General features: G+C 35.9%; 1 protein-coding gene across 1 annotated transcript in view; it reads right to left on the bottom strand.

The window, feature by feature from the left end:
• The window catches only part of GUCY1A1 (guanylate cyclase 1 soluble subunit alpha 1), a 75868-nt gene that overhangs the window by 28808 nt on the left and 20804 nt on the right, over positions 1 to 26256 (bottom strand). Inside the window, 4 exon segments of the mRNA XM_020994010.2 lie at positions 3657 to 4366; positions 5522 to 5580; positions 10739 to 10800; positions 15659 to 16033. Of these exon segments, the coding sequence (XP_020849669.1) occupies positions 3657 to 4366; positions 5522 to 5580; positions 10739 to 10800; positions 15659 to 15913 (1086 nt within the window). The 5' untranslated portion in view covers positions 15914 to 16033.

A 26256-nucleotide genomic window follows, 5' to 3' on the forward strand; every position in this document is an offset into this window, starting at 1 on the left:
CTCCAGTTCTAGTACTCTATCTGCTGTGTTACCCTGCTCCTCTCAGATAACCAAATGGAGTTGTTTCAGCTTAGTTTCTAACGCCATCAGAACACCCATCTACTAAACTGCAATCAATCTTTACTCAGTGTGGTATCTGTTAATGGGTACTACATCTGTAGTCAGAGAACATCAAATCTTATCTTAGCTCTGACATTTTCTACCTTTGTGACCTTAGGAAAGTCACATGGAGGCTTTTGGCATCAGTTTCCGTGTTTAAAAAAATCAATGTTATTTAGTATTTTTAAAATGCTGTTATTACACAACTATTTATACTACTATACTATATTACACATTATACATATATACTATACTATATTACACATTATTTAGGAGAAGTAATGACCAAATACAGGACAACTTGTTGTGCTCTTCCCATATCCATCCTCAAAAAACTCTTTTCAGGGAAGAGAAAATAAGCAGGCAGCAATTTATAAGTTAACAATAAATACTAAAAAAAAAACCCCAAAAATGCTGAATTTTTTTTTAAATGAGGAAACTAATACCTAAAGACTTAATATGACTTTCCCAAGGTCACAAAGGTAGCAAATGGCAGAGACATGACTAGAAATGACATCCCTGGCTATAGATGTGGCACTATTACACTTACCACGCTGCCTCACTGTTGAGAGTAATCGGCAGTGAACAGGCAACCACGTCGTAGATGACATTTGGGGAGTATCACCAGATTAAGACAACAACTGAAGGGTGAATCAGTGATGAAGTGATACAGATATCTTTTTTTTAAATGACATTTTGTAGGCAGATATTTTTAACTCCAGAAAAACCTGTTCTTCATGGCCTATAGCTATTCATTTTGTGATTAGTTGCATGTGTTTCAATGAAGGCTCAAAGATAAGCTGGTGGACATTGACAAATATTGGGTGGGGGATGAGATTTTAACTTTCACTAGGGTGCAAAACTGTCTTGGCTTTGGCTTTGTCGCTCATCTCTAGGAAGATGGGGTTTGGACCTTTGAGGGTCCTTCTGGATTTAGATCTAAGATACATCTAATGTGAGGACAGAAGTACAGAACTGATCTATAGAACTCAAGCGAGACAGGAAGCATTGTCTATGGATTAATAGACTAATGGGATTAGACAGCATTAAGAACCACCATGGCAGGGCAGCTAAATGGTACAGTGGATAGAGCTCTGGCCTTGGAGTCAGAAGGACCTGAGTTCAAATGCGGGCTCAGACACTTGATACTTTCTAGCTGTGTGACCCTGGGTAAATCACTTAGTCCCTATTGCCTCACCAAAAAGCAAAACAAAAAACCACCAGGGAGGTTCAGTCATTTTAACAACACAGAGCAGCACTAAATTCTTCTCCCTTCTAAAAAAAGTCTTTTACAAGGTTATTGAGAAAAGAGCTTAGCCGTGATTCTGCAAGAAACCATTACATAGTTTTGTGTGATACGGCACAGACATCTATTATCAGCTGAATGCAGGCCTGCAGCAATACAAGCAAGCTTGGTTTCACAAGCATGCCTTCCTCAGGACACAAAGTCACCCAAAGTTCTCTGTCGTGAGGACACCGATCATCTTTGCTGATTTTCACATTGTGTAATAGTGACATTTTCAAAGCCAATGTGTTGCCTGTCATTGTTAATGAGGGCAAAGACTACATTTTTTGGGGCTTTGTTTTCTTCTTCTCTAGCACCTGATTCAGTGCTCTAGAGGCAGATGCCAGGGGCAGGTTCGCCATAATGGATCTAGTGTTGGATATGGTGTCAACAAACTCTGGTTCAAATTTCACCACTGATCCTGACTAGCCATCTGACCACAGATAAGACATTTCATTTCTCTAAGACTCAGCTTCCTTATTGATAAGATACAAATAATAAAAGCCTATCTTACAAGGTTGTTGGGTGGCTTAAAAGGGATAATACAAGTAAAACATTTCCTGAACTTTAAAGTCTTTTTTTTTTTTGGCTAGACAATGGGGTTAAGTGACTTGCCCAGGGTCACACAGCTAGTAAGTGTTACATGTCTGAGGCCAGATTTGAACTCAGGTCCTCCTGAATCCAGGGCTGGTGCTCTATCCATTGCAATGAACTTTAAAGTCTTACATAAATGTCAATTATTATTAATAAGGGACTGTTGTACAAATGAATGTACATGGGAAAATCCATTTTTCTGTCTTTTGTAAAATCATTTTTTCCTTAATACTAACTTCTTAATGTTTCAAATTCATCTTTTTGTCAATACCTATAAAATTTGTAAAATACTTAAGTAGGCATTCTACCCATTTTCTAACAGAAGCCTTCAACTGGGATTTTGGACAAGTTGTAGAGATTAAAAAAACCCAATTCTTAAAAACGTTTTTCACAGCTAGCAAGAGGACATAAACTCCTTGGGGACAGAGACTCATTTGTTTTGGTCTTTGCATTTCCAGCACCTATACCAGTTTCTGGAACATGGTAGGTACTTAATAAATAATGATGAGTTGAATCAAATCAAATTATTCCCCCACAGGTTTTGCCAAAATGACTAAACTGGTGCATGCTTTAGATTTCCTTGTTCATATTTCCTTTTCATATTTTAAACGATCAACCCAGATAATATCATTATGCATACTTTATAGCCCCAGACCAGGCCAGGCTTCACATCCCATCCATTTACCCATCCCAGCCTTGCCACCCACTGATGCTGCAATCTGGTCCCCTTGTTGATGTACCCTTTGGACCACTGGACAGACAGAGATCGTGCCCTGAGGGACTTAAATCACTCAACATTAGAACTCTTGCCCTGTTTGTTCTCACTGTTGAGTGAGTAAGCACAAACTCACATAGCCCATTGCAGGCATATTGGTTGTGCAGTGAATAGAATATGGGGCCTGGAGTCAAGAATACCTGAGTTCAAATTGAGCCTCAGATAACTAATAGTTATGTGAGCCTGGACAAATCACTGAACCTCTGTCTGCCTTAGTTTCCTCAACTGTAACAATAACATCTACTTCCCAGAATTTCTGTTAGTATCAAATAACATAAGATTTGTAGAGCATTTACTACCTTCCCTGGCATATTGTTGTCAGTTAGATGCTTCTTTCTTCTTCTTATATTTAGCTGGCCATAGGCCATACTTCATACTCCAGTCAGCCATCTACATAGTCCATCATCCCTGACATCATATAACATGCCCCTCCCCACATATACCCCCTTTATACCTCTTTCTCTGAGTGTAACAATCAAATCAATGCTAGCATTGCTTTTTGAAAGGGCAGGTAAACTGACTGCCCTGTTGAAAAATCTGTTATTTCTGAGACTTTTCAGACTTCAACATTCTTCTTTGTTTACCACTTCCTAATATATGTTATTTCATCATATTAAAATGTAAGCTCCTCTGGGGCAAGGATTATCTCATTTTCATGTATGAATTCCCAGCATTTATCTCAGTGTTTGGCAAAGAGCAAATATGAATGCATTTCCTTCCTTTCTTCCTCTCTTTCTTCCCTCCTTCCTCTCTTCCTCCCTCCGTCCCTTTCTTCCCTCCCTCCCTTCCTTCCTTCTTTCCTTTCCCCTCCTTCTTTCTTCCCTTCCTTCCTTCCTTCTTTCCTTCCTTCCCTTTTCCTTCCTTCTTTCCCTACTTCCTTCCTTCATATGTATGCATCCTTACCCCTGAAGATTTCTTGATAGAGTTGTCCCCTCTTCTCACTCTTACGACAAATTGCATGTTCAACATGGTCATGATCCCACTAAATGTGTAGTTGATTTTGGGGGTGAGGATTTCAAAATATTCTTCAAAGTTAGGTTTTCCTTGAAAGTCCCTTCTGTTCAGCAGCCTCCGGATGCCATTGCCAAACTGTAGAATGGCCATGTCTTTGTCAAACATGAAATGAAAAGGAAAGGTCTTACAGAAGAGAGAGGCTGGAATCACCAAAGAAGACTGAGGTTTGCAAGGAGATAGGGAAGGTTTTGTGCTTTTCACCTGAACAGAGTACAACAAGTAGGGCTGATTTACAAACTCATTACAGTCATTACGGAAGCAGGGAGGAACCAGGGTCACATCCACTTCGGTTTCATATAGTACATGAGCAGCAGCCTTAATGATGCCTGGAAGAATGAGGGTAGTTGTCTTCTTAGGGAAAAAATAGTAAACATTTAAGACATTGGGGTCTTTCTCCAAGCAGAGTATGGACACCTCCTCAAGTCGGCCCTTCTTTTCGGCTCCATGGCAATGGCTACTCTGCTTCAGAAGGGTGCTGAAACTGTTCAAGAAATCTTTGAGGGTTCCTCCAACCGCGCCTAGGATATGCTCATCTTCCTCATAGCATATTTTGAAGAGTTCTTCACCTAGAGATTCTTTGATAATATCCCCTGGAACACCTGGAATGGGATGGGATTTTTTTTTCAGTCACCTCTATTATAGCAGTGGTAAAAGACTCAAAACTGCATGTCATTTTCAGTTTATATGCTAAGCTATTTGCATAACTAAAATCTCAGTCTTTGCTCCAACTCACAGGTACTTGTTAATATTGCTTTGGGATCAATAGTAACATAGAATGACCTAGGAAGCTACACCAAGCACAATGGCTTTGGGGTGAAGATCCCTCAACTAGGGCATGTTCTGTCAAAAATATTACAGTTCAAAAAGGTTTTTCTTCCTTTTCTAATGGCCTTCACTTCTTGCTCCAATATTTGGGTTGATCCTCCTGGCAATCGTCAATTTAACCCACCAATAATTTATATTCTTGAATTTTATATATTTATAAAAGCTTATAGAAAGTTGTATCATCATCTCATATCTCATCTCCATAGACAACCATATTTTATGACTGTTAACATACAAAGATGACTTTTAGCGTCCTAGGCAACTAAGACTACATTTCAGAATGCTTGCTGACCTCCATTGGCAAAGATAATTTCTTCATGAAAATTTCCCTATGCCAGTGAAATCACAGATTATATAGAATGTGTACATATGCACACATATATATGTATATACACACGTAGAGAATACACACATACCACAGAGCACATATATGTGCACATATATGCACATGCACATGTATATGTATTACATGTACCTATCAATTTGTATAGAGATAGATAGTTTTGCACTATTTTCATTTTACTTTAAATCTCAATTTTGCTTCTATAGCAAACTTCCTTTCCCCCCCCTTCCTAATGGCAAGAGTTTTCTTTGTTCAAACTTTAATTGGTTATTTGCAAATTAAGTAGCCCCTGGTGAGCTTCCCAGATCAAAGTCTTTCAATGACTCTGCTAACCAGACATTATTTTTTCTAGTTCCTGGCAGATAAATAACATAAATGGGAAAAATATTTTGGGTCTAACAATACATAGAGTGTGGAAACCCTTGCTTTATACAGATTTAGTTTATTTTTATTAGAATATACTAGCTCTTGATGGTTACAATATTTGAACTAGATGACCTTTGGGTACTTTCTAACTCTAAGATTTGATGATTCAATAATTGTACTTCCCAGTCACTTAATATCAGTTTATATGTAATTGTATTACCTGCTGCATTTGCTTGATCTATAATGAATTTTTCAAAATCCTCTTTTTCCAAAGATTTCCTGAAAAAGATCATTATAACATAAATTAGAAACTAGCTAATAAGAATGATAAAACATCTTTGATTATTTTACAAAGGAATGACCAAGGAGAAGAAAAAGGGTAAAGTATAAAGTTACTTTTTGTATAGGGTCATTTAATGATTATGCAGATTAGTGGAAAGAAATATTATAGTAGCATGGATAATCCAGAGCAACAGATAACAATAACAAGAAAGGCTTGTCCATAGCATGCTTTGTATTGTTTTAATGAAACATATTTACTTTAAGTGTGTTTTTTTCTTAAGCTAATATTAAAATCAGTTTTGTATACCCTGAACACTTAGAAGAATGGTGTTCCCAAACAGTGGCAGATGACAAGAAAGCACATATCAAGGATTTAAAAATTCAACTAAATGAAGAGATAAAATCTGATTATAGAATCATAGACTTGTAGGTATAAAGGTACTTCAAATTTCAGTTTAACTCCTCATTTTAGAGATAAGGAATATGAATCCCAGAGGGATTGACTGCCTCAAGGTCACACAAATAGTATGCAATAGTGCTGTCTGGAATTCATGTCCTTTGACTCCAAATTTGGAAATCTTTTTGCTGCATCATTCTCTAGATTATTTGGACTTTGCTAATTTTGTTATTTTCCTTTTTTTTAGGTTTGAGAGACTCAATGGGATGTTTTCTGATCTCTGTTTCTGCTAAGGTCTGAAGTTTTGAATTTTATTAAATATTAATGACTACTGATAATTGTTATGGAAATTAATATCACTTTAAAATTTGCACAAAGATTTTCCCAAAATAAGTCTGAAAGGTAGGTAGTACAAGTATTAGTATCATTGTCATTTTACAGGTGAAGAAACTTAGGTGCAAAGCTATTTAGTGACTCAACCAAGTTCTAGTCTCACACTTTCTTATATATGGGTAGAAGTACTGCTCTGTTTGCACTTACCTTCTTGGCATTTCATGTTTGACACTCTGTTTTTCAGGGTTAGCTAATGAGTTGACTAATTTTGGCCAAAGGTGGTGTAATTCTAAAGAATTTTAAATGGTATCCCGAATCCTCATTGCAATTGAGCAGATTGCTACAAATTTTAAAATAGGTATATTTTTAGTAACTTTGAACCAATTTCAATGACAATTAGTATGTGAGTAGAGACTATAGACATAAATGTCTCATGAGAAAAATTCCTTGACACGTTATGTTGAGATGTCATGGGCATATGCCTTTACCCATAATGACATGTATGGGTAGTTTTATCTCTGAATTATGTCCATGTACCACAATACCATAGGTTGTATTTCTCTATGTTGCTGTGTTCTTATATTTGCTTCCTCTGTCATTCAAGCAGAATCTGTTTCTTTTATAGAAGGAAAGCATATGTGTGGGGAAAAAATGTGTCTCATTAAACTTTCAATACCCATGATATTAGAGTCATAGATAATTGCAAACATAACATAACAGAAAACAAAATAGTCCCTCTAGTTTTTCTTCTTTCACACATGTTTTATTTGTATTATTGCTATATGCTCAGTAACACCCTCTCTGTTGAGGGACCATTTATCTGGCAAACTCAATTCAGGACACATCCGAGATCACAAGGAAAGTAAGTCAAACAGGTCTTTAGGCAGTGCAAACAGATGTCATAAAATCCATGCAGTAAGAATAATATGAACTTTTCTCACACCAGAGATTATCAGGCCTTATATCATACCTTGTTTTTTTCTCAGCCCACAACTGATTAGAAGACAGGACTAAGGTAGTTTCTAAAAGCAGAAGCTTTGACAATAGCTAGAAATTATTTAATCCTATTACAGGCAGCCTGGGATCCAGTCATGGACTATTCACAGAACACTTATCTTACTTATGGCTAGTGAGCATTGATTACATTTATAATAACATCTTGTATTTTCAGAATCCATTTTTCTTGAATTTTCCAGTTTTCCATGTAACTTTGCATCCATAAATAGCCAAATGGAGCACATCTAAATGGTGCAATGGATAAAGCTCTAGACCTGCAGTCTATGGAACCATGGGAAAGTTGCCTTGTCTCTTTCTGCCTCCGTTTTCTGATCTGTAAAATGGGGATATAACAAGTACCTACCTCTGAGGATCAAATGAGATAATATTTATAAAACTAGTCAGATAATCAGCATTTATTGCCCTCTATGCCAGTTATATGTCCGGTAATGAACTAAGTCCTGTAGACACAGAGAAAGGCAAAAAACAATCTCTGCTCTCAAGGAGCTTGCTGGATCACTTTCAAGGAGCTAATAAATCTTAAACTGCTATATAAATGCTACTATTATTATACTCCAGGAATTTTCACTGGCTGTCCCTCATGCCTAAAGCTCTCTGCTCATCTCTGCCTCCTGATTTCCTGGTTTCCTTCAAGTCTCAGCCAAAGCCTCACCTTCTGCAAGAGGCATTTCCTAGTCATCTTTATTCTCAGTGTATTTTCTGAGATTACCTCCAACTTAACTTGTGTATATCTTGTTTGTACATAGTTATCTCCTTGAAAGTAGCAAAGTTTCCCCTCTCATTTCTCTGTATCCCTAGCACTTAGCACAATATCTGGCATGTAGTAGGTGCTCAATAAGTGCTTTTTGACTTGACTTATAGTAAAGAGAAAGATCATAAAATGTAGTCATGAAAACTCAAAAATAGCACAATAGCTTGGTGTTATTTAGCATCAGTAAAAATATACATATATATATATCTACATATATAGATATATATATATCCTTATTAACCTCTTAGAGATGGTGAGATATACAGCACAATGTAATAATTGATTTTCATAATGATGACTTTAAGCAATAGCAAGACTGGCGTGTCCAGTTCATACTATTCATTTTTTTCTTTCTCTTTACTTTTAGTTCCAAATTATTTCCTTCCCTTTATCCCCTCCCTCACCCACTGAGAAGGAAAGAAATACGATACCTATTATACATATGAAGTCATGCAAAACCTATTTCCACATTAATTTTGTTGCAAAAAAAAATCCAGAAAAAAAAAGCAAGACAAAAAATTTGCTTCGCTCTGTAATCAGAGTCCATCAGTTTTCTATCTAGAGGAGGATGGAATTTTTCATTGTGAGTCCTTTGGAATTATCACGTATCATTGTATTTATCAGAGTTGCTGAGTCCTTCACAGTTGATTATTGTTGCAAAATTGTTTTTACTGTCTACATTGTTCTCTGGTTCTGCTTACTTTACTTTGTATCAGTTCATACAAGTTTTGGACTTTTGTAAAACCATCCCTTTTGTAGCCATCTCTTTAAAGGCACTTTAAAGGTACTTCTCTGCAAATTTTCATTGATCCTCCAAGAAACATGCTTCCATGTTTCTTTTCATTGTCTTTGGATGGCCCAAATTCTGATTCTCACCCACGATTTGGTCCTATTACTGACCAACAACTTGTTAATGGAAGAAAAGTGGTCATGGATAATTCACAAAACATACTCCACTCATGGCTAGTGGAAAGTTGACTGCGTTTAGAGTAAAACCTCCAGTTTCCAAAATTGAGCCCTCTTAGAGTCTTAGGTTTTCCGGATAATTCTAGATTCATAATTAGAAAAATAGTGATAGGGAACCTGTTTAATAACAAAGATGTTATGAACCAAAATACCAAACAAAGATGGGTCATTAATCATGTAGAAAGTATTTGATGAACTAGCAATGCCTAGAAATGACCACTTTTTCTTATATGGGTGTATGTAGCTGAGAAAACTGAAGCAACTCCATTTTGTCTGTAGTTCCTTTATTTTCTCTCTGACCCTGTTTGTACTGAAGTCCCTGCCCCTTGCTTGAGACCTTCCTTACTGCTGAAACAGCAAGTATACAGAATAATCCTATCTATTAGGGCAGGGTTATGAGAATCAGCTAACTCAAATAAGAAACTTTCTGGTTACACGCCCCCAAACTTATTCTCAAAGCCCCAGTAACAAGGCTTGTCCAGTCAAGAGGTGCCCTTACCCAATTTACCTCCCATCTAATTAAAACATATAGGCTTTGTCCTTTTGTTCCTTTGGGGAGTCTCCACTAGTGCAGGTAAGGCTTCCTTCCTGGTAAACTCAATATATCCTCATTGGTTCCTACATTTTTGGTGCTGGTTCTGGTGCTGGTTCTGGTTCTGGTTCTAGTTTTGGTTTGCTCTAGCATTGACAATTTTACCCACAAAGGCTGAAAAATCTGGAAGACACAGCAAAATATAGGGAAAAAAAGAACTAATTGGATGTATTGGAAAAATGATTGTCATCTAAAACCAGAAGATATCCATACACCTTTTTTTTCTGTATTAAAAAAAATCTGAAAGAGAAAAGAGTGATAGAGATCATTCACAGGAGTGGTAGTTACAAGTAGCAATGGGTATGAGAAGATGTAGACACTGACAACACAGAGAAAATTAGGAGTGGATAGAAAACAAATAAACACAATCTTCACAGGAAGGCGAGTCGATGGCATGGTCATTGTGAATCAATATGGTCTAGTGCAGCAAGCACTGTACCTGGAGTCAGAAAACTGAACTTGAATCCTGGCCGTGTCACTATTAGCCACATAAAAAGAAGCAAGTCCCCTAATTTTGGTTTCCTCCTTTGAAAATGGGGATAGTAATAGTTGCATTCTTCCTAACTCACCAAATTGCATTAAATCAAATGTTTTATACCACTCAGTTATTATGATTAGGGTATATTTATTCTGGGGGGTGGGAATGAGGTAGCAAAACAGCTACCTATGTGATAATTATAATATTATAAATAATAGCTATATAGCTATAACTACAGAATATTTCAATAAATGATTATGCTTAATATACTCTTAAAGGCAGGAGGGCAAGGATATTATCTTTTTGAAAGATTTCCATAAAATGAAGAAAAAAGACACAACCCTTAAAATTTTAATCTCCTGCTATCCAGAATGTCTGAATATCTAGAATAACTATTCTCAAGACTGTCTGACAATCAAGGTATTACCAGAATTTTTTCAGTTTATTTTACTATTCTCTCATCTTCATCTGCTTTTTTTATGCATAGAACACAATGTCTTAGTAACAGTTCTAACAATGTTATTGGAATTCTTTCCCATGTTTTACAAGTTTTGGTTTCCACTAACTCAAATACTAGTTATTCGTTTTTGTTTCTTTGTGTTAAAAATGTTTTAAACTTACCTCTTCTCTTGTATTTTATGCTTTGCCAATGTTCTCTGAAGTGCAAGATGCAGTCTTTCATACTATGAACAGAAAAAAGTTTAAAAAATCCTTTCAAAATGTCAATTCAATGAAGATATAAATAAAAATAAATGAACCATGCCTTTCTCATAAGATGAAACACAAATGGTACTATTTTAATGAGAAATGGAATCAATTTATACTACAGAAGTTGGTACTTTGTGTGTGTGTGTGTGTGTGTGTTTAACCTCATGAAAGAGCAGCAAGACATGGATATATATTGGGTCCTACAGACTTTGTTCTTATGGATGAATGCATTATCCTTCTCCTTCTGTACCCAGCCCCAAAGTGAGACTGGTTCAGGTCCAAAATAAAAGTCTCTGTTATAGTCATTTTAAGTCTGGTCCTGAGGTATCATTTGTTATTTCCCTGAGTCAGTAGCTTCACTTTGATATCCCATCCACATCAACATGACCCAAATCAAACTCTTCATCTTGAATCACCCCCCAAAAAGCTATACTAAATTGGTTCCACTTCCCACCTTCTACAAACCTATAAAAATTGCCTACATTATTCCAGTCTGCCATGATAAAAACACTGGGAATCCTCTTTGGTTCTTCCATATCCTTTATCTTCTTGATCAACTCTGCCACCAAATTCTGTCAAGTTCTTCCTTAAAAATCACTCTTGGATTTCTCTCTCTCTCTCTCTCTCTCTCTCTCTCTCTCTCTCTCTCTCTCTCTCTCTCTCTCTCTCTCTCTCATTGCTAATATATGGAAGAGTTTTTAACAATTACATTTATCCCAAAGTCAAATTGGCAGCCCTGGGGAAGTAGTGAGTGGTGAGAATTCTTCAAGCAGAGGTATTTGTAAAAATATACCTAGTTAAATATAGTTGAAAAACATGGTTCTTGAAGTCTCCTTCAATTCTTAGAATCTATGAGATACTATTGAATTTATGGTTGGCAACATTTAGCTCTTCATAATTATGTACTGCTATATAAACGTTTCACATATGTTGGGCTTTTCTCCCCCCATCTGGACTGTGAGTTCCTTATGGAAATAACCAGATAATTCCTTTATATTCCTGATAATGCCTAGGAAAATGCTATCCATCTAGTAAGGGCTTAAGAATTCAATGGCTGATTAAACTAATAGCAAATGGAGGGATTAAGGTAAGTGTAGATGATTTCCAACCAAATTGTTACACAGATTCCTCATAGCTAATATTTCTTTTCCACTTGCACTGAGAAAAGAGAAGATTGCTTTCTGGTTATTTATGCCTTGGAAGATTTCATTTTCCTATGTTGCCCCTTAAAGTTCCAACTGATTGAATAGATTAGTAATAATAATAATAGCAACATTTATATAAAGCACTTTACATACCTTATATTGTTTAGTCTTCACAGCAACCCTATGAGGTGAGTGCAATAGTTATTACTACCTCCATTTTTACAGATGAGGACATAGGCTCCAAGGGGTTAAGTGACTTGTCCAGGAAGGATTACACAGCTGAGGCAGGACGCAAAATCCTATAAAGTCCTACCTTAGAACTAAGAAGGACAGAATAGGACAGTCTTTTCTGTCATAGATGAGGCAATAATGACTTCCCCTTTAAAGAAGAGGGGAATCTGAAGAAAAAGAAACTGTCAATTTGTTCTAAGAAAATACAAGTGCCAGCAAGAAACTTTGAGACACATAAACTCCCACTATGGAACAAATTCTGACTATCTAGAAAACAAAACAGAATAAAAACAATCTGCTACAATGTATTTTTTTGGTCATACTTGATAAGAAATATTTTTACCAAAGTCCTACTCCCATATCTCCTCATGGCATGGAGATGACCCTGGGACCTCCAATGACATGCTGGCAGAGTATAAGCTCCCTTTGATCCTATCCAAGGGAAAAGGCATTGAGTAAGGGTCCAACCGCATGGTATGTTTGTTGTTTAAGGATTAATCTACCAAGGAAATTTGAAGTGGCTAGCCAGGCACAAAACTCAAGAAGACTGTCTACTAAGGGCTAGACGGATTATGATTTAGAGACCAATGAAATCATTGATGAGTAAGCACTAAAGGATAAGGACTAAGCAACATCTGAATACTAACACTGTCTCTGTCCTTAGCTTGTATAATGAAGAGTTCTTCATATTCATACAATCTCCCTGTGCCTTCTCTCATTCTCTCCCTGGGAGAATTAGAGGAGCCGTATCTCTCCAGCATGGTGTGGCACAAAAAGCAATGAACTTGGAATTCATAGTGAACCATTTTCTAATCCTAGATACAGGGTTTTATCAACTGTATGACTGTGAGTGAGTCATTTAAATTCTCTGTACCTTAGTTCTCTTCACATCTAAAATGGAGATAATGATACTTAAATTATCTAACACACTTACAAGTCGGTTTGAGGAAAACACACTACAAAGCTTAAAGCATGAGCCGAATGTGAGTTGTTGATATTTGAATCTTTCCCCTCCCAGCTCCAGGCACTTTCTTATGAGAGGCAACATGTAGCTGAGCACAGACTTGCAAGTCAGGAAGAATTAGATTCAAGTCAAGCCTCTGATACTTATCAGTTGTGTTACCTTAGGCAAGTTAGAAAGCCATACTCTCCTCACCTATAAATATGCTAATACTTTTACTACCTACTTCTTGGGGTTGTTGTGAGGTTCAAATGAGATAATGAAGGCAAAGCAATTTATGAATTTTTAAGTGCTACATAAATTCCAGTTGTGCCACCACCATCACCACAGCCACTGCCACCACCACCACCACCACCACCACTACCACCATCATCATCATCATCATCATTATCATCATTCCACATGCCTTTTATGGACCTCCTTGAGTTCCCATAATATTTGTTGTCTGATCACTCATTTTGGCACCAAGTCATAAAGTATATTAGTGGTATAGTGGTTAGGGAACTAGATTTGAAATCAGGAAAACTTGAATTCAAACCCTGCCTCAGGAACTTACTGGCTGTGTGCCCCTTGTCAATTTCCTTAACCTCTTTCATCTTCAGTTTCTTGAACTGTAAAATTAGGATAAACATAGTATCTACTTAACAGTCATGGTGATGCTCAAAAGAGGTAATATACATGAGGTACTCTCCAAACTTTATGTACTCTATAAATGCTAGGTATTATGTTATTATGTAAATATTTCATGCACTTATTTCTGTAAGTAAGAGCTTTAGAGGCAGGGCTACATTAAATATTTTCTTTTTTGTATATTTACCACAGTGCTTAGGCTGGTCACATCCTTGTAGGAACAAGATGTGTGATTTCGGACTCTTCTGAAATTCAGTTTCCTTTGATGTCAAACAAAGAATTTGGATTGGATGATCTCTGACATACCTGCCAGTGCTATTTTTTTCCCTTGAAGTACTATACTAATGTATCATGGACACAAACAGGATACAATCCATAACAAAAGGGAGCTATGAAGAAGAATCAGAAAGTAGCATGAAGGAGAATCAAAGTAAAGGACATCATCGTCAAAGAAATGTGTGATTGACAAATAAAGTGGGCAGGCCACACTGAAAGACTGAGGAATAACCAATAGGCAGCCCGTATGATCCTCTGGTCCCCTCACAATGTCAAAAGAAAGTGACAAAGTTCCCCACAAGTTTGGTAGATCTCCTGGGGTGAACTTATAGGAGAACAGGGAGAAGAGCCATATAGGACAAGGCAACTAGGTTGCATTGTGGATAGAGTAGTGGGCCTGGAGTCAGTAAGACTTGATTTCTAATCCAGCCTCAGACACTAGCTTTGTGACTCTGGGCAAGTCACATAACCTCTGTTTGCCTCAGTCTCTCCAACTGCAAAATGGGGATAATAACAGCACCTACTTCCCAGGGTTGTTGTGAGGATCAAATGAGATAATATTTGTAAAGAATTTAACACATCATTATCATCATCATTATTACAAGATGAGCAGATAGAGGTGAGATGAGAGAGGCATCATTGGAGGGACATTCAGATTGATGAGATCACAGATCCATTTGAGTTTTGAATCTGGTCACAAAAAGTGGGTGAATAAAAGAATGATTATCAATCAATGTGAATGTATGAACTTGATTTCTTGTCCCATTGGTTAGAGATTGGGCTTCGTCAGCAACTTGTATAAACCTGTGAAGGGAAATGCCATGTAAATTTCCATAAAGAGAAAATAATGAGTGTTGTAAAAGCATTGGCTCTAGAGTCAACAGGTCCGATTTCAAACCACACTTCTGACATTATTTGTATGAATTTAGGCACTTTATTTAACCTGTCTAGGCTTCAGTTTCTTAATCTTTAACATGAGAAAGTTGGCCTAAATGGTCTATGAAACCTACAAGTCCTTTCGAGTTATAGATGTATAATGCTATAATCTTTGGGGCCATCCCCATCCCATCCCCCATGCACTACATACCCTGGAGGAAGCAGAAATACTCTCTGCATTTCCACTTGGCTATTGAGATACTTAAGGATCTCAGCAGAATTTTGTATCTCCAGGCATTCCACAAAAGTGGAAATGTGACAGTTACTAAGACCTCAATATGTCACTATGCAGAGCATCTCCTATATATAATCAAGGAAGTGACAAGAGCCAGCAGCTGTTATGGATTAGTGACTACTAGGGTAACTGACTCTAGCTCAGACAGTCTCCAATCAAACCAAATCAGAGAGGGTAGAGAAGCCGTTTTTGAAACTCCTCAGCCCTGCAGGGCCCATGTTCTGCTCCTTGGAGCTGCTGGAAGAAGGAAGCTTAAAAAAAAAAAAGAAATATTTTAGCTGAAAGAGAAAAAAGAATTAGTAGTTTCATTTTTTGAAATGATGGTTATGGATTGGTTTTAAATGAATTCCCAATCTCCCCAGGAAACTTCAACAGGCAGAAATTAAAGGGATAAATATTGTCAAAGTGTCACTATTTACCTCAGGAAAGATCAGTTTGCAAATGCTCTCAGCTAAAGTGTGCAGATACACTCGGTTTCGGCTGGTCTTTCTTTGAGGAAGATTTGTACCTACATGTTTTTCAGTAACTTCCTGGCACACGGGCAGAGCTGCCTTAGAACTATCAGGTCGCTCTGCACATTCCTCTTCATGTTCTTCTGAGACATGGCGTTGAGTCAGTAAAGAGAAAGGGCACTCTCCAGTAATCTTAAGGTCTTTCAGCTTGGTGCAGAACATCGTCTGGGCAAGTTTTGAGGCTACAGAGCACCCTCCTCCTCAGCTGTGCTGTGGTCTTCTAACTCATTAACTGGAAACTTGGAGAGACCAACAGATTGATGAATCCAGTGGCTTCGATGTCTATTTGCAAGAGAAAGTAGGAACAGAGACAAATATTTCCTTATATCTTTATAGGAGGGAGGGCAAGTATGAGAGAAGCTTGTCATAAAGAGAAAAAATGACACTTTCAGTTGCACAATTTCAATGTACATTTTATGAAACGAAAGGGCTTGATTTGATGAAGAACCAAAGAATTTTTATGAGTTTTTAAATTTAATTTTGGGGGTTATTTTGTTGTTTGCATAATCTAATAATATTCCAGCAGAGAAAAATGTTCTGATAGTTGCATGTTTTATTTCTCATAATTATTAAAACAGAATAAGATATTTCTAATAGTAAAATTTTAGTCACACATTATTTCCCACCATTTTTATGAAATTTCTTTGGTCTTAGTCTTTTTAAAAGGTCTTTTAAAGATGTTTACCAAGAAAAAGACATAGAGACACAGAGACTGAGAATGTTCCAGCACATAAATGAAGTCCCCTACCAATACTATATCATATCTCCACATCACATTCGTGATACCTCTCTAAAACTCAAAACTCTCATCTACTTCATCCTTCTGTGTAGGTGGTTTGTAGTATGGTTCTAAAACAATAGCACATCCATTAACTGCTCTACTGAGCCTGCTATCATGTTTCCCACTTTGGGCTCCTGCTGTTTTTTATCTGAATTGAAATTTTTACTATAAAGTGTTACACTGTCTTCCATTTTACTTATGCATTTGTTCCTCATCATAACAATACAGTGAAAGAGGCAGTATAGATATTGCTATTATTCATATTTTTACAAATGAGGCTTAAAAATCAAAATGACTTGTTCTAGATCACATAGGCTAGTCAAGAGTTATGTTAGAACTAAAATCCATGTATCTTGGCTCCTAATCTATCATGCTTTCCACTATATAGGCTACTTTCTTGGAAAAAAAGAAAGTGAGATGAGGATAAAGATGTATATTCCCTTGTAGGAGAAGATAATGAAGCAAAATGGAATTACTCTTTGGTGCACAGCAATGACTTCTGTCATCACTCTTTGGGAAAAAAGCCAAATTGCTATTTATCACAGTCAGTGCAACAAGCATTATTTGTGATGCTTAGATATTGCTATGTGACCAAATTAAAGAAATACCTTGCATGTAATGCTCTATGATCTTGTTGAAGAATGATATATGCATTGAAATAAAAATTTATTCATCTCAGTTGAAAACCCCTTCCTGTCATACCTAACTTTACACATAATATGACAGTTCAAATATGTGTTAATTCCATTACCAATCTTCCAACTGAAATGGTCTTAAAATTCTCTCAAAATAGATCTCCTTAATATTCTAGCTCCCATAACTGAACACCAATGAGCTGATTTTTTTCTCGAAATATAAGTTTAACCTAAAATTGTGGATATTGCATGTCCTTCCAGAGCCTTAGCATATGATATAAGATACAATGAGACAGACAGTAAAATAATAGAAGTGAGGAAGACTGCATATTTAGGAAAGGAAAGAATGACAGTCACATAATTTGTAACTCTGCATTATTATACATATTTCTATGGTGCTGTAAAGTTTATAAAGACTTTTCCTCACAATAACCCATTAAGCATGTACAAGCATTATTTTGCCCATTTCACAGATAAGGAAATACTTGGAACAAAGAAAAAGAATCATCCAAGTAGGCTACTGGAATGACCCCAAAGCATTTACAGGCAGAAAAAGAGTAGCGTGTAAAAATGACTTCTCTCATTTCATCCTGCAGAGAGAAAGCTCTCACTCTTAGAGAGCCATGTCTAAGAACCCTTTTATGCTCACTACATTATCTGCTCTCCTAATCTCCAATGTTCCCTTCAATTATGATCTTTCTCAAGGTGGACAGGTCTAATTGTCATTCATTTACATTCAATAAGCATGTATCTACATTTAGTTCATTATGCCATATCTTGATCTATTTACTGGCTTCAAACCTGAGTTACTCTTTACAAGCTGAAAAAATAAGGTATTTTGAATACAAAGACTTGAACATGAATTACACAGTACTAGGTGTATGTGAATAACAGACATGGCTCCAAAAGGAAACAATATAGCATGTGGTAAGATTTGCCTATTTCCTGAAAAAGTTAGCTCAGCAAATGAGTTGATACCACAAAGGAGATGCATAATATTCTTGGATCCCCCAAACCAGTATATTTGTTTTGTGCTTACTGTTGGTCTGGATTGTGCACTAATTAAACTCTTTATACTAGACTAATTAAAAATTCAACATCAAAAATAAAAGTTATATTTAATGTAAGTGGGGGATTCAGAGTTTGATTATATCAAATTATGGAAATTATGAGACAGTGAAAGCAACTAAGTGAAATTTTAAATATGAAACATAACATGTTAGGAGGTAAATAACAAAATAAATATTAGGAAAAGTTTCAAGGGGACATTCAAGGATCAAAAGTTGATTAATAAATAGCCTCTCCTACTACTTCCTTTTTTTCAGGAAACTACCCCTGTAGGTTTCTTATCTAAAAACTTCTTAATGCAAACTAGGAATCAATTTTAACATTGTTGTCAAAATCAATCAACACTTCCATCAGACCTTCATAGCAATTATTTTTATCATAAAGTAGCCACAGAGAAATTAACAAATGACAGGACATTTTAAGCTATCCAAGGAGCGTTGCAGTATAAAGCTAATTGAAGAAGCAAACACTAAATAGCCCTCATGCAAAACTCTTTAAATAAAACATAACTGATTTATTCTTTTACTATTCACTATCAAGTAATGTGATTATTATCCTAGTTAGATGCAGAGTTTTGGGTAACAAATACAAAGATCCAAACTGAGTTGATCTAACTACTGAGTATTTACTAAAAGCATGTAAACTGCTCTCTAGTCAGCATATCTATCCATTCAGGAGGAGTACACAAGCAATCTGTCTCAGTGCCAATTGCTAGGTCCTTGTCTTTGTGTAATACAGAGGAAATGAAGAAAAACACTAGTAGCAATACTACTCTCCCTAAAAATAGCCTAACTTCCAAATGGCTTTTGACTGTTGGGGCTATTTGGTTTAATACAGCAGTAGAAAAAGGTACTTAGATCATGATACAAAGGTATCAACCCTAGCAGATGCAGAGTTCATGCACCTTTAAATGTAATTATCCAATAAGTCAATAAAACTAAACACAGAGGTTGATAGAATTCCTTAATTTTCAGAAAATGTGCTCATGGATATTTATAAATCACTATAGATGGCTCCATCCACAGGTCCTCCCTCCTCCTTCAGAAGCATGAATTGATCACATATTCCATCATTATTCATGTAATACAAAGAGAATAGGAGGCCATCTTTCACATATATTGGGTAGACCCCATGTGGTAAAATCATGGGAAAATGTTGAGGAGAGTCATATAGGCCAGACAGGCATGAAGGGTCACAATCTGCCCCACTGGAGGAGCTACTCTGACTCTCTCTTTCTTTCTCTCTGTCTCTCTTTGTGTCTGTCTCTCTGCCTCTCTCTCTCTGTTGCTGTCTCCCTTCCTCTGTCTCTGTACATACATACATACATACATACATACATACATATATATGCATACATATATATACATATATATATGCATATATATATATGTATATATATGATATGTATAAGTGTGTGTGAGACTGTGTGTGTGTGTTTGTATAATATTCTCCAAAGTTCTATGGCCTCCCCCCAGCTTCTCACATTAAAATGCTTTTGCTATAGCTTAAGATAATTGGCACATAGGAAAAAAAAATGAAGGCTAATTTGTGAAAAAACTGCTTATTAAGGAAATTATACCTATGTCAATAGATAGCACTTTTTGCACTATAAAAATAGAATTATCATACAGCACAGAGCAGATACTCATTTTTTATTTCATCTTGTTTAATTCTATCCATTAATACAATATTGGGCCAAACAAATGCCATTACTAAAATAATATCCAGAAAGCTTAGTTACTTATACTAAGCTGACACTTAAGCCCCTTTGCTATTCACAAAATAAAATCCATGTTTAGATAAAGTAAGAAAGTCTTATACTGCTTATGTGCCTAACACTTTCTACAAATCCATATTTGAAATTGGTAGATAATTTCAAAAGGGTATAATAACAAGATAGCTCAGAATTATAAACTTAGAGGATAAGACTGGAAGGGCAAACATTCTGAATACTGAGGGATGGCACTGTTATAGATCTATCATCTTGTCTTTGTGGATATTTTCTCCAATGAGGCAATATTTTCTCATTCTCTGCAATTCTACTCCATGTTCTTCCATCAATCCTCCAAAGATCTACTCAATGTGCTCTGGATCTTCTTCCATGTCTCCATAACTTTTTCAGGTACCAATGCCACATAACAGAAACCCATCACTTAACTTGTTCTCTTATTATGTAACTGCCCCACCACCTTTTTAGACCGCACATATCCATTCATGACCTGGAGATCATCCAAAGAAGGACAACTAAGAATAGTGAAAAGCTTTGAGTCTCTGTTACATGAGATTATTTAAAGGAATTGGGGATGGTTAGCCTGGAGAAAAGAAGATTAATGGAGAACATGAGATCTTTTTCAGGTATCTGAAGGGCTCTCTTATAGAAAAGGGATTTAATGTATTCAGTTTAATTTAATTTTCCTATATGCCAATTATCTTAAGCTATAGCTATTATATTTCCAGCAGCAGAATCAGGCATGCTAGGTAAAAAAAAATGCAAAAGGGCATTTAGCCTTAATTTCAGGGGAAAAAGTCTTTTAAAAATAATTAGAGCTGTACAAAAGTGGAATGGATTGCCCAGGCAGGTGGGTGTGTTTCCCCTTCTTGGAGATTAGCAAGCAGAGGCTGGATAGCCACTTATTGGGAATTCCTCTTGGGAATAGCTTAAACTAGTTGGCCACTGAAGTCCCTTCCACTCCTAAAATGATGTAAACGATACCCAATATGCCACGTTAGTGTTCACTGTTTATAATGTGAAGCATCTCACATCTAAGCAAAAAGGGAATAGTACTGCTATTAATAAATAACCAAATGAAGGTAACTGCTCATCAGTTTTAACTATTTTCTATTACTTTATTTCTTTGTTAATGTAAAGAACATCGCAAATAGGGTAAAAATATTTGGCATATCATTTAAGGAGGTAGCACTGGATATTGGAAAAAGCATTCATAAATATTATGGTCTAGTTCTTAGTTTCTCATCATGGGCAAATGACTTAGCGTTTTTCGGGCTTCAGTTTCCTCACCCACAATATTTGAAATCAAATATGACCAAATATGAAATTAAAAAGCTGATTGTTGCTTTGTCAGAACAGATGAATGAGTTCATATCTGTGTGTTGGGGGCCAGAGCACACCAATTAAAGATGATTAATAGCCAGTCTTAAAGTTCAAAGAAGCTTACATCTATAGCTCTTGTGTTCCCTTTTTCCTTCCCCCTCCTTTACCATTTATCACTTAGTCTCTAGTGTGGATACCTACTCTTCCTTGTCATTACCCTATACAGCAACCCCTCCTTTCCTCAAGGCTTGCTGTTTCCATGTTTCTCTAATTCTTCTACCCTTGTTTTCACCTGTTGAATACCTCATAACAATGTTTTTCCTGTGTTCCAAGGTGACAGAAAACTAAGCTTAAAAATTCATTATAAGAATGTGCTAATGATAAATGGTTATATGAGCTTCTCAAGTCTCTCTTCCCCAGATCTTAGGCCACACATGTATGTTATTATAACAAGAGTTTTGTGGAGAAAATAAATTGTTATTTTCATTGTAATGTATAAACATATAAAATGCACCTACAACCTCATGTGACATTAAAGTATAACAAAAATGCATGAGCCAACGTAAATGATTTTAGTAAAAAATTTTTGGCATCAATTGAAAAAAATATAGATGATAAATATATTATGAATCTTCAAAAATATATTATACCACTATATTTTATCATCATACATTATATAGTATATATTATATTATGGTGTATTATATATCATGCTATGTTATATTATATCACATACATATGTATATCTTAAGGAATATTCCATTCCATTACTTCAAGCACCTGAAATTTTATTAATGGAGGTACACCCTCAGCCAAAGTAGATTGCAGCCCCTCTATAACTCTATGGTTGGTCCATGAGAGTTGCTATGACCAAGTAATGTGTCCCCCCATAGTCATTCTAATAATTAATCCTTCACATTTAGCAAGGCTTTTCCTCAGACAACAGATATACCATCTCCTGACTTGTACTCAAAACATTTCTAGCTTTATGGAGGACTCAATAAAGCTTATGTTGTGTTGGAACAATCTTCAAGAACCCAGATTCAGTTTCATATAACCATGGGGCATCAGAAACATACTTTAGTGGAAGAAAATGAGTATGATGTTATTTTAAAATAATGTACAAAAATAGTTCTCCAGTTTTAAAAGGCTGCTGACATTGTGTTAGGATACCTAAGTCCTCTTAGAGTTTTAAAATTTTATGTTTCTTAATTTTTCTTCTTTATGATTTTATATTGGCTTTCCTTTTGTGAATACTTGAAGAAGAAAGTTTATTTTTACTTCACTTAAATCAACTAGAGAGGAAAAAAGGCCATGCAAGATCCTGATTAACGATGTGAGAAATATGATTCTGAATTGGGAATTTATGTTAAAGAAACCGTGGTTTTTCTTAAATTATACTTTCATAAGATAAACCAACATTTATGATGACTATAATTTAACCTGACAGTTGCATTAAAAATGGAATTACTTGTAAATTCACTGAATTCTTGATAGTTTTCTAGTATTGGGGAAATTCTTTGGGTTGTATACCCGTTGGCAATGGGACCTGGATATTTCCAAAACAAAGTATATGGAAAGTGGTGGAGAGGAGGTGGTGGGTTCTATAGACTCAAGGCAGTCCTAAACTAAGCCAGAGCCCTACTAAGTCCAGAAATGCCTCCAAAATTACTTGGTTATCCTAGGGAATGGAAATCATTTGAGACTAAGCTATTCTTATTGTGAAAACTTGCAGGATGGAGACAATACCTCAAGTTCAGATTTTTTTGTCTCATTTTTTTCTTTCATCTAGCTGTTTTTCTTCAATTGATTAATGTACTATTTATTACCTGGAATTTTAAGAGAAAGCTTCCTTTGAAGAAATACACGTTTCTAAAAAATTTTCCTCATAATATAAAGATTCTAAAATTCCTCTCTCTCTCTCTCTCTCTCTCTCTCTCTCTCTCTCTCTCTCTCTCTCTCTCTCTCTCTCTCTTTCTCCCTATATACTAATGCATGCAAATGCACACATGATCACACAGCCCCAAGCTTTTTATCCTATATTGCCAAATATCTCTTTAATTCCTCCTATCAGTTCTGCACATTTAAATTGACCCTCAAAACAAAATATGGCAAGGGGCTTTCTCTTTGACTTACTTTTCCATAAATGCCCTTACCACATGAAAAAATTTTCCTTGGTGGTCTAGCAATGCTACAGGGACTGCTTAAACAACAGTACTTACTCTTGATGCAGTTTACTCCATTCCATTCTCCTTGAACAACCTTCAGCTCTATTAATAGTAATGCATGCTACCCCACCGTCTTGTCTGTCTGCAATATTTGTGACTGTACGTAGGTACATATGAGTACAAATAATCCATCCTGTGAAGTGGTTACATGTATTTGAATATGTACTATTAAAATGTATAATTATGTAAAATATGATATCGTTCCAGACCAGTGGAAATATATAGTAAGAAATGAATAATGCAACCACTTATGGGATTCATTATTTTCACTAGGGTGTTCCATCCTTATCGTCTTTGGTTGTCAGCTTATTGTCTTCAACTTTATTAACGCCAGTACATGTTACCCAATTGCCTTGACTGCAATATCTATTGCTAATTTTTTCATCCTATGCCTCTTCATGTCTTATCACCTTTTTTTTCTCCTTAGATTCTTCCTTAGCATGTTTTCAGCATGTCTTAAGCACTAATCTGTCCAATGATTTATATTAAAAGGTAAAAATGGAGGAGTTACATTCTCTAAGTCTCTTAACAAATAATATAGTATAGTTAGTACAGAGATTATAAATTGTTTAGGTAAGTTTAATATTCAACATCAACATTTAAAGTATTTGATGATCACTTGCATTTTGTTCCTTTCTTCTTTTTTCCTCATTAACACATAGATTTTTTTGAAAGTGAAAGTTTTCTGAGTGTCTTTTCCTCTGCTGCTTTATTTTCTCTTTTATAATAGTGGTTTTACTTTACAAAAAGATTTCTTTAAAGAGCTAATGCTTTATTTTGGCCAGTCCATACAAAGAACTAAATCTGTGGTGGAAAGAATAGGAGATTTGCAATTTGATGGGATACATTCACTTATGGATAGTGCCATTTAATAGTTGAGTCATCTTGGGCAAGTAATTTCATTTCCTATGAGCTACAGTTTTGTCATTTATGAAATGAGTGCCACTTCACAATACTATTGCTAGGAATATGCAACTAAAGGTGATATAGAAATTTACATTGCCATCATTATCATCATCATCATCATCAGTATCTAGACTTGTGATTTCATTGGTGTGGGGAACTCCCATAAAAAAAAAAACTCTTATCAATGCTCTGAAACTTAGAGCTGTTTTGGGTGCTAAAAGGTTAATTGACTTGCTTGTTATCATGCACATAGCCAGTATGTGTCAGAGGTGAGACTTGAACCTAGATCTTCCTCACTTGGAGGGCCACTATCTTTCTATTAATAGATGAATTAATGATGTAATCAATTGCTTGCCATTGGCTGGAGTGTGGGAGAATGAGAAGGGAAGAAAAGAGATAAGATTGCTCAAACTCCTCTTCTGTCTTACTCCTAATTTTTCTTGCTCTTCTCCATTACCCCAATTTTCTCTCATCTTTTTTTTTTCCAATCCCTTTCTGCCTTATGCCTTACTTAGTTGGAGGGTTCAGATATGTTACAAGTCTATAGCATCTCTGACCCTCTGGGGAGATTTCAAGGGTTAAGTGAGAGAAGACAACAGATGAACGATCCTTCTTTTCATTTACCAAAAATGACTAAATTTCCCACTTGAAACTTGGAAACAGATAATAACCTAAGTGTACATTTCTTTCCAATAATTTATGTGCCTCTTTTTTATTTATATTCTTTCAGAAAGAGACAACTCTGACACTCCCCTCTACTAAAGTAGTATTTGACACTACATGTAAAAATATTTAACAATTATTTTCTAAGATTTTGAGTACCAAAATCTTTCTCCCTTTCATCACTGCCCGACTCAAGAAGGCATACACACTGATATTGATTATATATGTCAAGTCATACGAAACCTATTTCAATATTGGCCATGTTGCAAAAGAAAATGCAGACAAAAATAAGTTAACATAAAAAAGAAAGTTTTTTTTAAAAACATACTTCAATCTGCATTCATAGTTCATCAGTTCTGTCGCTGGATGCGGATAGCATTTTTCATCATGGATCCTTTGGATTTGTCTTAAAGTAGTTAAATCTTTCATGGTGGACAACACTGTTTTTACTGTGTGCAATGTTCTCCTGGTTCTGCCCACTTCACTTTGCATGAGTTCATATAAGTCTTCCTAGGTTTTCTGAGACCATCCTGCTCATCATTTCTTATAGCACAATAGAATTCCATTACAATCATACCACAACTTGTGTAGTCATTTCCCAATTTATGGGCATTCTCTTGATCTTTAAATCTTTGCCACCACAAAAGGAACTGCTGTAAACATTTTTGTACAAATAGGTCCTTTTCCCTTTTCTTTGATCTTTTTGGGATACATACCCAGTAGTGATATTACTGGGTCAGAGGGTATGCAGTTTTATAGCCCTTTGGGAGTAGTTCTAAATTGTTCTCCAGAATGGTTGGATTAGTTCACAACTCTATCAATAATGTATTAGTGTCCTAATTTTTATATATCCCCTCCAGCATTTGTAATTTTCTTTTTCTGTCATGTTAGCCAATCTGGTAGACGTGAGGTCGTACCTCAGAGTTGTTTTAATTTGCATTTCTCTAATCAGGAGTGGTATAGAGCATTTTTCATGTGACTATTGATAGCTTTGATTTTTTCTTCTAAAAACTACGTGTTCATAATCTTTGACCTTTTATCAACTGAGGAATGGATCTTATTTTTATAAATTTGGCTTAAAGCACTATATATTTGAGAAATGAGGCCTTTATCAGAAAGACTTACTGCAAAAATTTTTCCTAGTTACCTGTTTTCCTTCTAATTTTGTCTGC

The sequence above is a fragment of the Phascolarctos cinereus genome, unplaced genomic scaffold (genome assembly GCF_003287225.1).
Source record: "Phascolarctos cinereus isolate Bilbo 61053 unplaced genomic scaffold, phaCin_HiC Scaffold_9;HRSCAF=440, whole genome shotgun sequence".
NCBI classification, from domain to species: domain Eukaryota; kingdom Metazoa; phylum Chordata; class Mammalia; order Diprotodontia; family Phascolarctidae; genus Phascolarctos; species Phascolarctos cinereus.